The sequence below is a fragment of the Suncus etruscus genome, chromosome 2 (genome assembly GCF_024139225.1).
Source record: "Suncus etruscus isolate mSunEtr1 chromosome 2, mSunEtr1.pri.cur, whole genome shotgun sequence".
NCBI lineage: Eukaryota > Metazoa > Chordata > Mammalia > Eulipotyphla > Soricidae > Suncus > Suncus etruscus.
This window is the reverse complement of record NC_064849.1, coordinates 19,167,728-19,182,161: the sequence shown is the minus strand read 5'-3', so window position 1 is coordinate 19,182,161 and position 14,434 is coordinate 19,167,728. Positions and strand designations below refer to the sequence as shown.

Here is a 14,434-nt window from a genome sequence, read left to right as displayed (position 1 = left end):
CTGATAAATCCAGAACATGAGGCATTCTACAAAACAGCTGGCTTGGGTTCTTTTAAAAAAAATGTTATATTTAAAATTAAAAAAAGATGGATGGATTTTATGTACTAAATAGACTAAAGAGACATAACTACAAATAGAGTGTATATGTGCTTTGGTTAGATCCTAGCTTTGGAGAAAACAAAGCTAAAGAGCCATTGGAGACGTGGGGGGGGAGAGGACAGTCGAAGACATTATAATGCTTCAATATTTAATTATTATGTAAATTACATCTAAGTATCTGTCAGGCCCACAATAAATCACTCTGCCAGATTCTTCAAAGACTAGACAGATAATCTAGTGAGCATCAGGCAGGTTGATCAGAAAGTCAGGAGAAATTTACTGTACACATAACATACTTTTTCTACATACCCTAGGCTCCATCCTAGTGGCATGGCTAAGGCAACATCAGGGGGAAGAGAAACTGGGGGATGGGGGAGGCAGGCAAACCTGAGCCTCTCCATTCTCACTGTTCCCCCACCCCCTCAGGAAAAAAAAATTCTTCCAAGATAGGTTGTACTTACCACATAATTGCCCAAATGCCCCTGGAACAATGCCCTTTATTATTTTTTAAGTTTAGTACTTTAATCTGTCTGCCACCAAGACCCCCCCACACTGGCCAGCCAGTGCCACTTCCTGAAGAGATAAGCCCCACCCAAGGTATTCTTAGGAAATGCTGCAGAATTTCTCCTTTTGTGGGGGGGGGGGGAGACACACCTGGTGGTGCTCAGGGGATACTCCTGGTTCTGCACTCAGAAATTGTTCCTGGTAGGCTTCGAGGACAATATGGGATGCCAGGAATCGAGCCCAGGTTTGTCCTTCGTGGCCACATGCAGAGCAAACGCCATACTGCTGTGCTGTCTCTCCAGCCTCTGCTACAGAATATTTTAAGTAGTTCAAATGTTAAAAAAAAAAAAAATACACATATCATCTCCCCAAATTTACCAGGAGTGATCCCTGAGCACAAAGCTAGGAGTAAACCCTGAGTACTGCCGGATGTGGCCCAAAAACCAACAACCAAACAAGCAAATACACTTAAATGTGTGGTGGGAGAAAGCAGAATGAGAAAGATAAGAGCAGATGCAGCAAATGTTGAGAGCCAGTGTCCTCCTAAGCTCACTTCTTTCTTCCTTTTACTTTTTCCAAACATAGAACCTCTTTCCCCATGAAAACTGAGATACAGGACGCTTGCTTCTACTCTTCTCGAAGTTTAAGCCCCGATCTGTGCCAAGGTCTCAGGCCACCCTTATCCTCTGACCTGGGGAAGTGGGCTATTTCTTGTTCTCTCTCAGAAGCTTAAGAAGCCATTTTATTGTCCAGCTTGCATATGAGAGTCCAGGCCTCTATTTCCCTTGATGCCATATCTTGGTTCTATCCCTCACATTCTGCTTCCCTACAGTGTGCAATGGCCTGGTCTTGTCTCAATGCCATTCTCTGTCCAGTACACTCATTCCTAGTATGAGATCTGCAGCTGGAGCCCTGGCACTCATGTCCCCTGGTTGGCTGCTGCTGTGAGACCTAGCACTGGGCCTCTCTAGAACTGTGCCTCAGCAGCTCCCTATCTCCTCAGCTTTCTTAGTCTCCCACCACAGCCCTGCATGTGGAGAAGCTCTCTGTTGTGCTACACTATTCAGGCTTAGGTAAGAGATAAAGAGGACATTACCTGACTGAGGCTTCCATGAATCCACTGCTGTCTGCCACCTCTGCCCTCCCATTACCTCTGCTGACTGGAGGAGACCTTTCCTGATGGTGAGATATTAAATAACTATTAAGATAGCTGGTCCATTTAGGGCTCCCTGCTTTTCCCTGTCAGCTTTACTGCTTGAGTTTCTCACCCGTTTTATTATTATTATTATTATTATTATTATTATTATTATTATTATTATATATTTAAACACCATGATTACAAACATGGCTGTAGTTGGGTTTCATTCACAAAAAAAAAAAACATTGCCCTTCACCAGTGCAACATTCCCACCACCAATGCACCCCATCTCCCTCCACCCACACACTCTGCCTGTATTCGAGTCAGGCATTCTACTTCTCTCACTCATTAACATTGTCATGGTTATTGTTCTGACTGTACTCACCCCTCCTTGAGGTGAGCTTCATATCATGTGCCTGTCCTTCCGGCCCACATCTCTGGGCATATTACAATAATATCTTTAATTTTTCTTAAAACCCATATATGAGTGAGACTATTCTGTGTCTGTCTCTCTGACTTATTTCACTCAGTATTATAGATTCCATGTACATCCGTGTATAGGAAAATTTTATGACATCATCTCTCCTGACAGCTACATAATATTCCATGTCTATTATGTACCACAGTTTCTTTAGCCATTCATCTGTTAAAAGGCATCTTGGTTGTTTCCAGAGTCTGGCTATTGTAAATAGTGCTGTGATATAGATGTGAGGAAGGGGGTTTTGTATTGCATTTTTGTGTTCCTAGGGTATATCCCTAGGAGTGGTATAGCTAGAGCATATGGGAGCTCAATTTCCAGTTTTTTGAGGAATCTCCATATTGTTTTCCATAAATGCTGGACTAGATGGCACTCCCACCAGCAGTGACTGAGAGTTCCTTTCTCCCCACATCCCTACCAGCACTTATCGTTCTTCTTTGTGATGTGTGCCAGTCTCTCTGGCATGAGATGGAACTTCATTGTTGTTTTGATTTGCATCTACCTGATAATTAGGGATGTCGAACATTTTTTCATGTGCCTTCTGGCCATTGGTATTTCTTTGAGAAATTGTCTATTACGACGACGATGATGATGATGTTGATGATAATTAAACCACCATGAGATAAAGTTAAAAGATGTTGGTAGTTGAATTTTAGTCATCCAATGTTCTAACACAGTTTCTCTCCCCATTGTACTCCACTCCCACTCTGCCTCTGTGGCAGACACTTTGCAATCCTGTTTATTGAAGGGGCATCAGTAATATCACTTTACCTCCTTTCAGCACCCAGTTCTTGTCCAGAGTGGTCATTTCCAACTATTACTGTCACAGTATTCCTTCTCTGTCCTCCTCTCCCCCAAAACATTTCTGTTGTCTCTGAGCATTATTCTATGAGTTCCTGACCAATTTACAGAGGAGTTTCTGTTTAGACTCTGCTACCTATAATCTGGATGTATTTGAGGGAAAAAGTGCATCCTTTCTCCTCTTAAGTTTCTTTCTTCACTTGTTTCCATTTCTTCCCCATTCACGGACCCAGAGCCGCCTCAGCAGAATTGCTTGCAAGTGAGCAAGAAGTCAGCCCCAGAGGCGCGGATCGAGGAAGGCCTCTATAAATTTTGTGCATCTGGAAGTGGTCCCTGAACCACACAGTCTGTAAAACACTGTTTTATGAGGAAAGAAGAGGGAATGAGAGCTGACCAGGACAACCTCGGAAACAATAACACTGGCATTACCCCATAGGGCAGCCCGCCAGGAGATCAGGGATTCTGATCCTGAGTGTCCCCAAGTGGGAACATGCTCCCAGAACAAATGCTTCACTCTCAGGAGCCCTCAGTGTGCTGGGAGAGAGACTGAGGCAGGCTGTGGGAGACACAGGGTCATAAGCAGTTCCGAGCACCAGAGTTGGCCTTGCAGTAGGGTCTTTCCTGGCAGGCAGAGATGAGACATGGGCTCCATGGTAAGAAACAACGAGCAGCGCTCTCAGGGTGAGAGAAGCACTTAGCATAGGGTGGGGGAAGTACCCCAATATCTAGTTCTTCACTGACCTCCAATACCCATGGGCTGGTATGATACCATGTCTCAGATCCCAAGCATTGAACTCTCTGGCCTGCATAGCTGGGCCAAACACCATGGGAGAGATCCATGCTCCTGAGCACTATGTGCTTTGAATCCAGTGGTCAACTTCTGGCTCACTCTGAAAGTTACTTATGAGACTTGAGCAGATGGCAAACTTCTAGATGATTCCCCAGCAGCCTCTGACTGAAGAGCATGCTCTTCAGGGTGTTTGGGACCCCGGCCCTGTCCTGTGAGGTGGGTGACTGCAGGTGGGAATGCTGGTCCACCTCAGAGGAGGAGTTCAAGGTCAGAGGAGGACAGTGTAAGATAAGAACAGAGCTTGCTTCAGGTCAGTGGGCTCAGCTGAGGCTTCTTCTGTTTTTCTCTGGCCCAGAGCTGCACCTCAAAACAACCTGTCGCTTTAAGAATCTGGGCTGCACCCCTCTGAAGTTCGGGTTACATAAGGATGCTCAGAATGGGAACTTGGCGCCCCTGCTGGCACTGTGTTCTCTGCGGGTCAGGGCTCGGAACTCTTTCAGTATTTTCTCTTGCAGGTCCTGAAAGCTGGCTGGCCGGCTACTGCCTGCAGGCTGGGGGCCCAGAGCCTTCCAGAAGAGGAGCCAGGAAAACCCCAAGCTTGCTGTGTACTATAGCAGCTGCTGTGTGCACACTCTGCCCCCTGAGGCCAGGCTCCCCAGAGCTGAGACCCTCCCACACCTCACAGCGGCCTGTGGGCAGTTGTGGTGATGATGACAGCTGAAATCACTGGCTCTAAGCACGAAGGCTCTGGCTTCTCGGGCCACTCACTACCCCTGGCTTCTTGCTGTTCTCCAGAGTGCCAGGGAAGGACTGCAGTGTGCCACTGCATATGGGTGCTTCCTCATTGTGCTCTATCCCCCAGTTTCTTTTCTTCTGCAGTCTTTCTGGTGGCTAGCCCTAAGGAGGTGTCTGCTTATTTGCTACCTGCTTTAAAACAAATCCTGTAAGGCAGCCTGCAGACATACCTCCGGCATGATGTGGAGTTTCCCTATTTTATTTTAATTGGGATGTGGAGCCAAAGAAATTCTGAGTAGGCAACTAGGCCCCAGCCAGGGTTGTAAGGGGTTAGTTCAGAAAGTTTACAATGCAAACCAGATCCTTTCCAAAACAAGACACAGATCCACCCAGCATCTCCCAAGCTGATGGGGCTGGGAGTGGGGCACACATGGCAGTGTTGGGGTTGAACCCAGGGCATCACAAATGTAAGGCAGGTGCTCTAGCATCTAGCACTTGAACACTCCTGACCCACAGTTTAAAACATTTAAATGTTTAACATTTAAGACATTTAAAAAAAGCATTGAACACCTTAAAATGCCAGGAGCAGAGAGAGGGGAGGGAGGGAGGGGGAAGGGAGGGAGGGAGGGAGAGAGAGGGGAGAGAGAAGGGGAGAGAGAAGGGGGGAGAGAAGAGGTGAGAGAGAGGTAAGAGAAGAGAGAGAAAGAAGAGAGAGAGAGAAGAAAAGAGAGAGAGAGAGTTGAATGCATTAAAAGGCTGGTCTTGTTGCACAGCCAATCTTGGGTCCATCATGATCTCCTAAGCACTTCCAGTAACGCAGGAGCCCAGAATCAGGAGTTGTCCTTGAACACTGCTGAGTTATCCAAACCCCCCAAATCAATGAATGGATAAATAAATATAGAGAATACAAATCAACCCAATAAACACAATATCTTTGTCATCCTGGAAAACTTACTTGAAAGCAGGGTCATAAACTTTCTGACAAGGAACACAGGGTGTTTGAAGGGTGGCCTCTGTTCTGTGTGGCAGATAGGTCGTGGACTGTTACTTTGTCGAAAAGAATGCTCAAGCGATGAGTACAGACAAGAAAACTGATGCTGGCATGCTACATCCTGTGGGGATAGGATCCTAACCAGAAACTCCATGTGGATAGCATTTTGTGTTAGGGGAGGCTTTTGGTGAAGCCAGGGCCAGCCACTCCATTCAGACCTCTGTTTCTTCTGGAACAAAGAGCTGTCATTAATATGGTGGGCAATTATTTGGGTGCAAAGAGTTGTTCTTGTTAGTGCTCATTTCTCCCGTTGATAAAAATAATGATTGCATAAAATTTTGGAAAAGATAGACAATATAAGAGAAAATAAATTCTAGCCCTTCTTAAGCAGCTTTATTAACAATGGATAATTTAACTTTCTTAATTTGAGACTTAGATTTAAAAAAAAAAAATTAAGAGTGAAACTGACCTTTATTCTATAGTACAATTCAGTACTTTTTCACTTTAATGTCTGGACCCTCATAACCACATCCACACCCAACATACAGAAGTATCTGGTGCCACAAGAAGGTGCCTGACTCAGTCTTCCTGCCCCTCGCCTGGCTGCCCCTGTGGTATGGCCCACACTTTGAGCATAACCTGGTCCATAGAGCGGTGCAGTCACACAGCAAAATTCTGCAGAGAGCCATGGAGGCTTTTCTCGTCTGAACTGAACAACGACTTCCTTCTGGCTGCTTGGTACCTCAGTTCAGTTAGAATTTATTCTATTGCTATATTGTCTATTGTTATCATCACTTTATTAATATTAACATGTTTCCATATCTGGAATCCTGAAGTACATCAAAATCAATGGTGCTATATATGTGTTGGGGATTTTCATTTTCCAGAAAGTGCTGGTGAAGCTGATGAATCCAACTCACTACTGGGCTAGAGTTAGCCATGGTGAGATGGTCAATGAGAGGGACTGTGGGAGCAAAGAGAAGGGGAGCCAGCAAGGACATGGCAGCCTCCAAGGGCTTTGGGGTATGGGATTTAGAACAGGGGTGCACCCCAAGGAAGGGGTCTGTAGAAACAAAGTCCGTGCCCAAAGGCCACCCTTTTGCATGGACATTGGAGAAAATGGGATGACCTCAGAAGATAAAGATGGAGCAGTGAGGAAAGAGGAATACTCCAGACTCCAGCAGTGTAGGGCCATGATCCCACCTAGGCCATTAGGTATCTCATGGTAGGAGAATGTGGGGGAGTTGTCTGCAAACACTCCAGCCCCCCAGATTCAACACAACCTGTGCCTGGGGACACTCTGTGAAGACAGATGGACATGGCAGGAGCTTCAAAGGAGCTGAGTGCTTCCTGGGAAGGTGATAGATTTCCATAAAGGTTGCTGCCTGGTTTTCCCAGATCCCCTACTTGGCCCTGACCTACCTCTCAAGCCTCGTGAGTGTTTGCTGGCTTAATGGATCTGAGAAGAGGCAGCTGCCCTGTGGGTGGATTCTCACAGACCCCTGAGGCAGGAGAACTGACAGTCATTCAAGCCATGTCCTCTCATCACAGAGGTTTTCTGTGGAAGTGTCTCACGCTCTATGCTTAGGCTTGCCCCTGCTCAGGGACACAGGACCAGTTCACAGAAAGAGAGAAACATCACAACGCAGCACTAGGAGCCACATGGTAATGATGCTTGAGCCCAATAGGCAATCCTGAGACGTGTGGCCTCCTGCTTTCTCTGCCCTGGTTCATATTTTCTTTTCTTTCTTTTCTTTTTTTTTTTTTTTTTTTGGTTTTTCGGGCCACACCCATTTGATGTTCAGGGGTTACTCCTGGCTAAGCACTCAGAAATTGCCCCTGGCTTGGGGGGGACCATATGGGACGCCAGGGGATCGAACCTCGGTCCTTCCTTGGTTGGTGCTTGCAAGGCAGACACGTTACCTCTAGCGTCACCTTGCCGGCCCCTTATATTTTCCTTTTGTTTGTTTGTTTGGGGCCATCCTGGTGACCCCAAAGCCAGGCTTACTCCTGGCTCTGTGCTCAGGGAATACTCCTACAGAGCTCAGGGAACATATGGGATTCCAGGGATTGAATCAAGTCAGCTGCATTGAAGGCAAATGCTCTCCCTGCTGTGCTGTCACCCTAGACCCCAGCTCACCATTTTTAAAGACACTGTCTCACAGAGGGCACAGAGAAGTGACTACCAAGGATAAGCACTGCAACTGCAGAGCTGCATCCAGCCCAGTAAAATGTCTTCCTTGAGCTGTTGCTGATCACACCTTCATTCTCTTCTAGAAAGGACTGTATCTTCACCATTGACCCAGCAACGGCCCGAGACCTGGATGATGCACTCTCCTGTAGGCCACTCCCTGACGGTAGGATGACAACTTCTCAGTGGGCAGCATGTGGGATCTCCCATCAGGGACTGGCCACAGACAGCAAGTGGGAGAGTCGTCCAAGAGGGCAGGCATTGGCAACATTGCCACCCAGGCCCTTTGCAGCGTCCAGAGTGGCACAGGAGAGCGGGCGGGGGCTCACAGGGTATCACTGCAGTGGAAGTTGGTAAAGAAAAGTCACCCCTGAGGATCTCTGGTGGAAGAAGCTGGGGAGTCTCCACCTGAACCTCCTAACTGATACAAGAGCTGGAGGCTGCCTCTGATACCCAGATGCGGGAGCATCTCTCAAAGCCTGAGCTGGCATCCCTGGACCACACCCTATGGTTTGCCTGACTGCAGAAGGCAGTGATAGGGTGTAAGGCTCCACTTGCCATAGTCTATCCCCAGGAGAAAGGATCTGGAGCAGGGTCGCCATAGGAAAATAATAAAGCAAGACACTCATATGATAGAAAGCATGGAGATGGGGGGTGGCTTCAGCCTCATGGTTTCAAACCTATCAAATAGACCTCCCTTTATTCTCCAGCTCAGTTCACAACTGGGTGCAAGTAGAGAATGACAGACAAAAGACCTATCTTGAGCTAGTCCAGTCTAGGTGGGCCTTTTACATATAAAAAAGGGTGGGTTAATGAGGAAGCAGGAAGCTGGAGAAAGTCAGTTTTGGATAAAACAAGGTGTAATCTAATGTGTGTGTGTGTGTGTGTGTGTGTGTGTGTGTGTGTGTGTGAGAGAGAGAGAGAGAGACAGACAGACAGACAGACAGACAGACAGACAGACAGACAGACAGAGACAGAGAGAGAGAAAGAGAGAAGATAGAGTGGGGGGAGAGAGAGAAGAAGCGAGTATATAGAGAGAAGGAGAAAGTAAGGAGAGGCAGCTCCAAGAATTTTTGGTTTTGCTTTTGGGGGATCACACCCACTGATTCTCTACAGCTCACTCCTGGCTCTGTACTAAGGGCTCACACCTAGCAATGCTCAGGGGACTATATGTGGTGCAGGGATGGAACCTGGATCAACTACATGGAAGACAGGTGCCCATCTACTATCCAGTTGCTCCAGCCTTCAAAGGGGCTTGTGAATGCAGTGAGCAAGGGTAGAGGGAGCTGGACCTGAATCTTTTGTTTTGTTTTGTTTTGTTTTTGGGTCACATCCGGCAGTGCTCAGGGTACTCCTGGCTCTATGCTCAGAAATCGCTCCTGGCAGGCTCAGGAGGACCATATAGGATGTCAGGATTTGAACCACCAACCTTCTGAATGCAAGGCAAACACCTTACCTCCATGCTATCTCTCCGGCCCCCTGAATCCTCTTTTAGCACCTGTCCCTCTACCCTGGTGCTGTTCTAACCTTTAGCTCCTTTATGCCCCTCTTCAGGAAGGTCCCAGATGATAGTCCTTTTCAAAGGTGCCCTTCCATACTTGCCCATGATAGTACCACCACTTGGTCCCATCTGGCTGCACGATGTGAACATCATATTTTGAGAAAACTGTATTGCCCACAGGGGCTGTACTCCAGCTAGGATTAGTCCTAGCCCCAGGTGCATGGCAGTGTCTGCTCTCCAGGTCAGGAGTAGTAGCTCTGAGGTCCAGATGAGGGTGTCCTATCCAGCTTTCCTAAGGAGGTTCTAGAAGTGCATCTGCAGGTAGTTCTCTGTCTCTTGCATCCACACACACATTTGTATGGAACCTCTCATAAGCCATCCCCAGCCTGCTGAGTGCCATCTAGAAGCCTTGGTTTTGCTCAGAACATAATATTCAATACTGAGTGGTGCTACAATGCTCACCCAAACACACCTATCACCCATGGGGCATTGGATTGCTGGGACAGATCATTTGCAACCTCTCCTACTGCACAATCACCAACTTCTCCAAGGACCCGGTCACTGAGTGGCTCCCTCCTAGAATGCAACTCTTTCAGTCTCAGACTCACAAGGCTCAGGACATTTCCCCCACCATCCACCCAGGAAGGTCCCACTTAGACCCAGGGCCTTGACACCCTCTGAGGCCTACGCAGGGCTCATGGTACCTTGTATCTCTGAGTCTGGCTGCCAGTCCCTGACTGGCTGTCCCTTACCTGCTTTGCTTTAGTCCAGGATAAAATATAGCCATGAGATATGGCTGACCCAGCTCCTCTCAGGCCTATGAGGAATTGATGCCCTACCACCATCACTCCTCAGCATCTTGTTTCTCTACCAGTTAGTTCACTAAGAGTGTTCTGCCATCAGATGTGCCAGGGTTCCCCTTGACCAACTTTGGAAAAGGAAAATTGGGAGGACCAGGCTTGGGGAATGGCAAGCCAGTCTCAGTGAGAATTGGGGTATCTTTGTGTTCAGGTTAGAATATTCTGGAATTTGGTCTTTGATAGTTATGTAACTTGGTGATGAGCCCTGGGGGAAGAGTCGAGTGAAGGGGCCCAGCAAACAGCCCTCAGTCCACAGGCCTCCAAGAAGGGGTTGTGGTACACTCAAAGAAGACTGGGGCTGGGTGTCTGGCTCTCCAGTCTGTGCTCCTTTCTGAGCTAGGGAATCCCCAAAGGTACATGCATAGGTGAGAAAGGAGACCAAGTCAGGTGACCCTCAGGAATGGAGTGACTGACTCTGCTCTGGAGGCCCCATCTTTCTGCCTTCCCACATCTGAGAGATGACCCAGAACTTCCTGGGATGTTTTGACTTGTCACCTGCCAAGCGTTTCTTGTCAAATGAATTACATCTGTAAGTGCCTGCTTGCTGCTGTGTAAACTGCCGGCTTCGGCCTGGCCATCCTTCTATCTCAGCATGTTCCTTATATTGAGGAGAACTAAAGAGGAGTGCAGTCTGGAACCCCTTCTTCTCGGGCCTCGTAGGGAGCTTTGTGCTGATGGAGAAGCTAGAACTTGGGTTTGGGGTGGCAGCTGCCTTCATTTTTATACCATGATTGCATCAGGGCCTATTTTGTGCTTAGTTGCAGTCAGGGAGATCCCTGCATTCATCCCCCAACCCCTAGCTTAGCTTCCTATTAGCCCCAGAAGTATAAGAATGACCTTTGGGGAGTCACTGGAGCCTGGACTTGAAGGGCAAATGAAGAAAAAAGAATGTTTCAGGCTAAGGGAATGGGGGACGCAATAGTAGGTGCACAATAGGAGGCTGACCCACAGAGCCCATTTCCTGGCTTTTGTAAGCTATGGGCTGGAGAGATTAGAATGGATTTAGGAAAAAGTGTGGGAAAAGGTATGAAGCTGGAGAAGCTGAAGCCTTAGACTGGCTTAGGTGAGAACAGCAAGTGCCCGGCCAGGACAGTACTGGCCGTGGAGCCAGAGCCACAGGAAGTTCTGGCCAGGCAAAACTCAGAGTAGGACTAGGTATCCAGGCCTCCAGCCCACCCATGCTCCACTTTCCTTCCCACCAACCAGCCCCACTCCCACTGCAGGATTCCACCCTGCTCCGGGGAAATCCAGCCCCTTGTACACCATTTGTCAAGCTTCAGTCAGCACTTCTGCCCTGCAGAGCCCTCTTTCCTGGCCCCTTTTCCATATCCTTCCTCTCACTTCTTGCTCTTTATCATCTCACTGATGTCTGTTCTGTTCCCACTGCCCAGACCACCTGCTAGTATTCTCCCCCCCGCAGCCCTTAGTGTGCTGCAAGAAGTAGAATGTTCAGTGAGGGAAGGGGGTCAAGAGTGTTTCCACCTGTGACATTGGGAGGAAGAAGAGAATCCAGAGTGTCACCTAAAATCAATGCTTAGAAACTGGGTGGAACTCTGGGTTCAGTCTTCTCATAGTGTCAAGTGGCATTTCTCCATGTGCCTAGAGATGGCCTCTTCCAAAAGTGCCCCTTTTGGTTGGTGGGGTGGCCCCCAGGATCAGTAAGCACCTAAGACTTGGAAGGAACCACTCTCTGGCTTAATAAGCAGCAGAGTTTGAGCCAAGGGGCTGATGGGGACACTTATGGCCTCTTCTCTATGTCCTTTGCCTAATCCAAGAAGCAATCACTTTCCACCCTGGCTTAGTCTTATACTGAAAGGGATAGTCTAGACCAGCAGTTCTCACCCAGAGCCCTGAGGGACATAAGGCTATTTCAAGGGGGTCACAGATGAAAAACAACATAAACGGGTTTCACAACATAGGACTTGGGGCCAACTGGTATGGTGAGGGAGGGAGCCTGGTACAGGAAGGAAACAAGAGGGACCAGGGTTGGCAAAAGACGGAAACACTGGCCATGTATAGAGTGTCGTGCAAATCCCTGTTTCCATTACCGTCTTTCAAACTATGTGCTTTGGGACCAAGCAATAATGCAGTGGGTGAGATACTTGCCTTGATGACTGGTCCAGATTTGATCCCTGGCACCCCATCTAGTCTCTGAACCCACCAGAAGTGATCCCTGAGCACAGAGCCAGGTAAGAACTGAGCACTACCAGGCGTGGCCCCAAGCCAACCCTAAATAGGTAATAACAGCATTTCCTAATTCATACAAGAACCTTTTCAACACTGTTCTATTTTTGCTTCTGTGTGGATTCACTATATGGACCAGAGCATCCTCACATATTTGAAAACTAATACATCTGCTCTTTCTGGGGGCCACTCCTGTGGAGTTCTGTCCAGGGTACTACCCAGCAGTGCTGGCATAGAAAAGCACCAGTACTATACCTGGTGGTGCTTCGGGAGACCATGGAAGTACCAGGATGGAGCTGCAGGGCTGGTGTGTGTCTGCCCCCTTAACTTGCTCCGTGGCCCCTCTCAGTACACTCAAGTGAATCAGAGAAGAATCCACAAGAGACACTGGCACATTCATCTGAACCAAAGGATAATAGAAACAAAGCGTCTTCGAATACAAGAGGCACAACTTGCAAAGTCTGTCAGAAAATGGCTCGTGTGAGGTGTTCATTTTCGAAAAGGAAAGTGCTTTCCAAATCAAATCCATCAGAATGAAATATTTGACCTAAGATGTCATCTAATCTGAATGTGGCCTGTGAGTACTAAGACACAAATGGGAATCGGCTGTTAGCATGATAGCTGCAAAAACCTTCCCTGCCACCCAGAGAAGTGCTGAGGAAGTCAGAGCCTTCACCCAACACCCTGACGGGGAATCTGGAGCAAAGCAGAGAGGTAGTTTGTGTGCCTTGCACACAGCTAACACGGGTTCAATCCCCAGCATCCAGTGTTATCCCCCAAGTTCCACCGGGAGTGTTCCCTAAGCTCAGCCAGGTGTCATGCAAAAACAACAAAGGAGACAAAGATATGAACTATAGGTTAATAGAAGTCACTCTCATTGTCTAGTATTAAAGTGCTGGTGATAAAACTAAATCTTTTTTCAAAAAAGACTTGATTTTTTTTTATATTTTTTAAGTTTCTTTTATACATACCTTTATTTGAGCACCATGATTACAAGCATATTTATAGTTGGGTTTCAGTTATATGTATGTATATATACTCTTCATATATACATACATACATACATATATAAAACACCCACTTACACTAGTACAGTGCTTCTCAATTATTTTCTGTTACACCCCCCTAGGAAGAAGAAAACATTTTTATTCCCCCCATGTGACTGTAAATAGTATCTTTATTTAAAAAAAAAACTTTAACCTGCAAAACAAAAATATATAAAATAATTTGAGCTGATTTTTAATCAGAGGTGATGTCTGGGTTAATGGCTACAAAGAGCACATTTCGCAACGCATACCTTTTCGAAGTGGGGTTTGAAGCAGGACACAGCAACTCTCAGCTCCAGAGACATACAGAAACATAAACATGGAGCTTAGCTTGTTAAGACAGTGTTTGCCGAGGTCAAAAGAACCCCCCCCCCCCCGTTACGGAGCCTCGCGCGGGGGGGGGGGGGGCCACACCCCACTATTTGAGAACCACTGCACTAGTGCAACATTCCCACCACCAATGCGCTCCATCTCTCTCCTCCCCCACCCCTTGCCTGCATTCAAGACAGGCATTCTATTTCTCTCACTTACTACTATTGTCATGGTAGTTGTTAGTGTAGTCATTTCTCCAGCTGAACTCATCACTCTTTGTGGCAAGCTTCATATTGTGTGCTGGACATTCCATCTCTCATCTCTATTGTCTCTGTGTATTATTACAATAATGTCTTTTACTTTTCTTAAAACCCATAGATGAGAGAGACTATTCTGTGTCTATCTCTCTACTTCTGACTTATTTCACGCAGCATAATAGATTTCGTGTCCATCCACGTATAGGAAACTTTCATGACCTCCTCCTTATTTCTGACTATTGTAAATAGCGCTGCAATGAATATAGGTATGCAGAAGGCATTTTTATGCTGTGTTTTTGTGTTCCTAGGGTATATCCCTAGGAGTGGTATAGCTGGATCATATGGGAGCTCAATTTACAGCTTTTTGAGGTCTCTCCATATTGTTTTTCATAAAAGCTGAACAAGACAGCATTCCAGTCAGCAATGAATGAGAATTCCTTTCACCCCACATCCCTGCCAGCACTGATTGTTCTTGTTTTTTTGTGATGTGTGCCAGTCTCTGTGGCATGAGATGGTACCTCATGTTATTTTGATTTGCATCTCCCTA

At 47.0% G+C, this 14,434-nt stretch overlaps 1 protein-coding gene across 1 annotated transcript in view; it reads left to right on the top strand.

Moving 5' to 3' along the window:
• Positions 1–14,434, top strand: part of DIS3L2 (DIS3 like 3'-5' exoribonuclease 2) — a 306,442-nt gene that overhangs the window by 217,157 nt on the left and 74,851 nt on the right. The window contains exon 10 of the mRNA XM_049769303.1: positions 7,814–7,893. Within this exon, the coding sequence (XP_049625260.1) occupies positions 7,814–7,893 (80 nt within the window). The remainder of the gene's footprint in view (positions 1–7,813; positions 7,894–14,434) is intronic.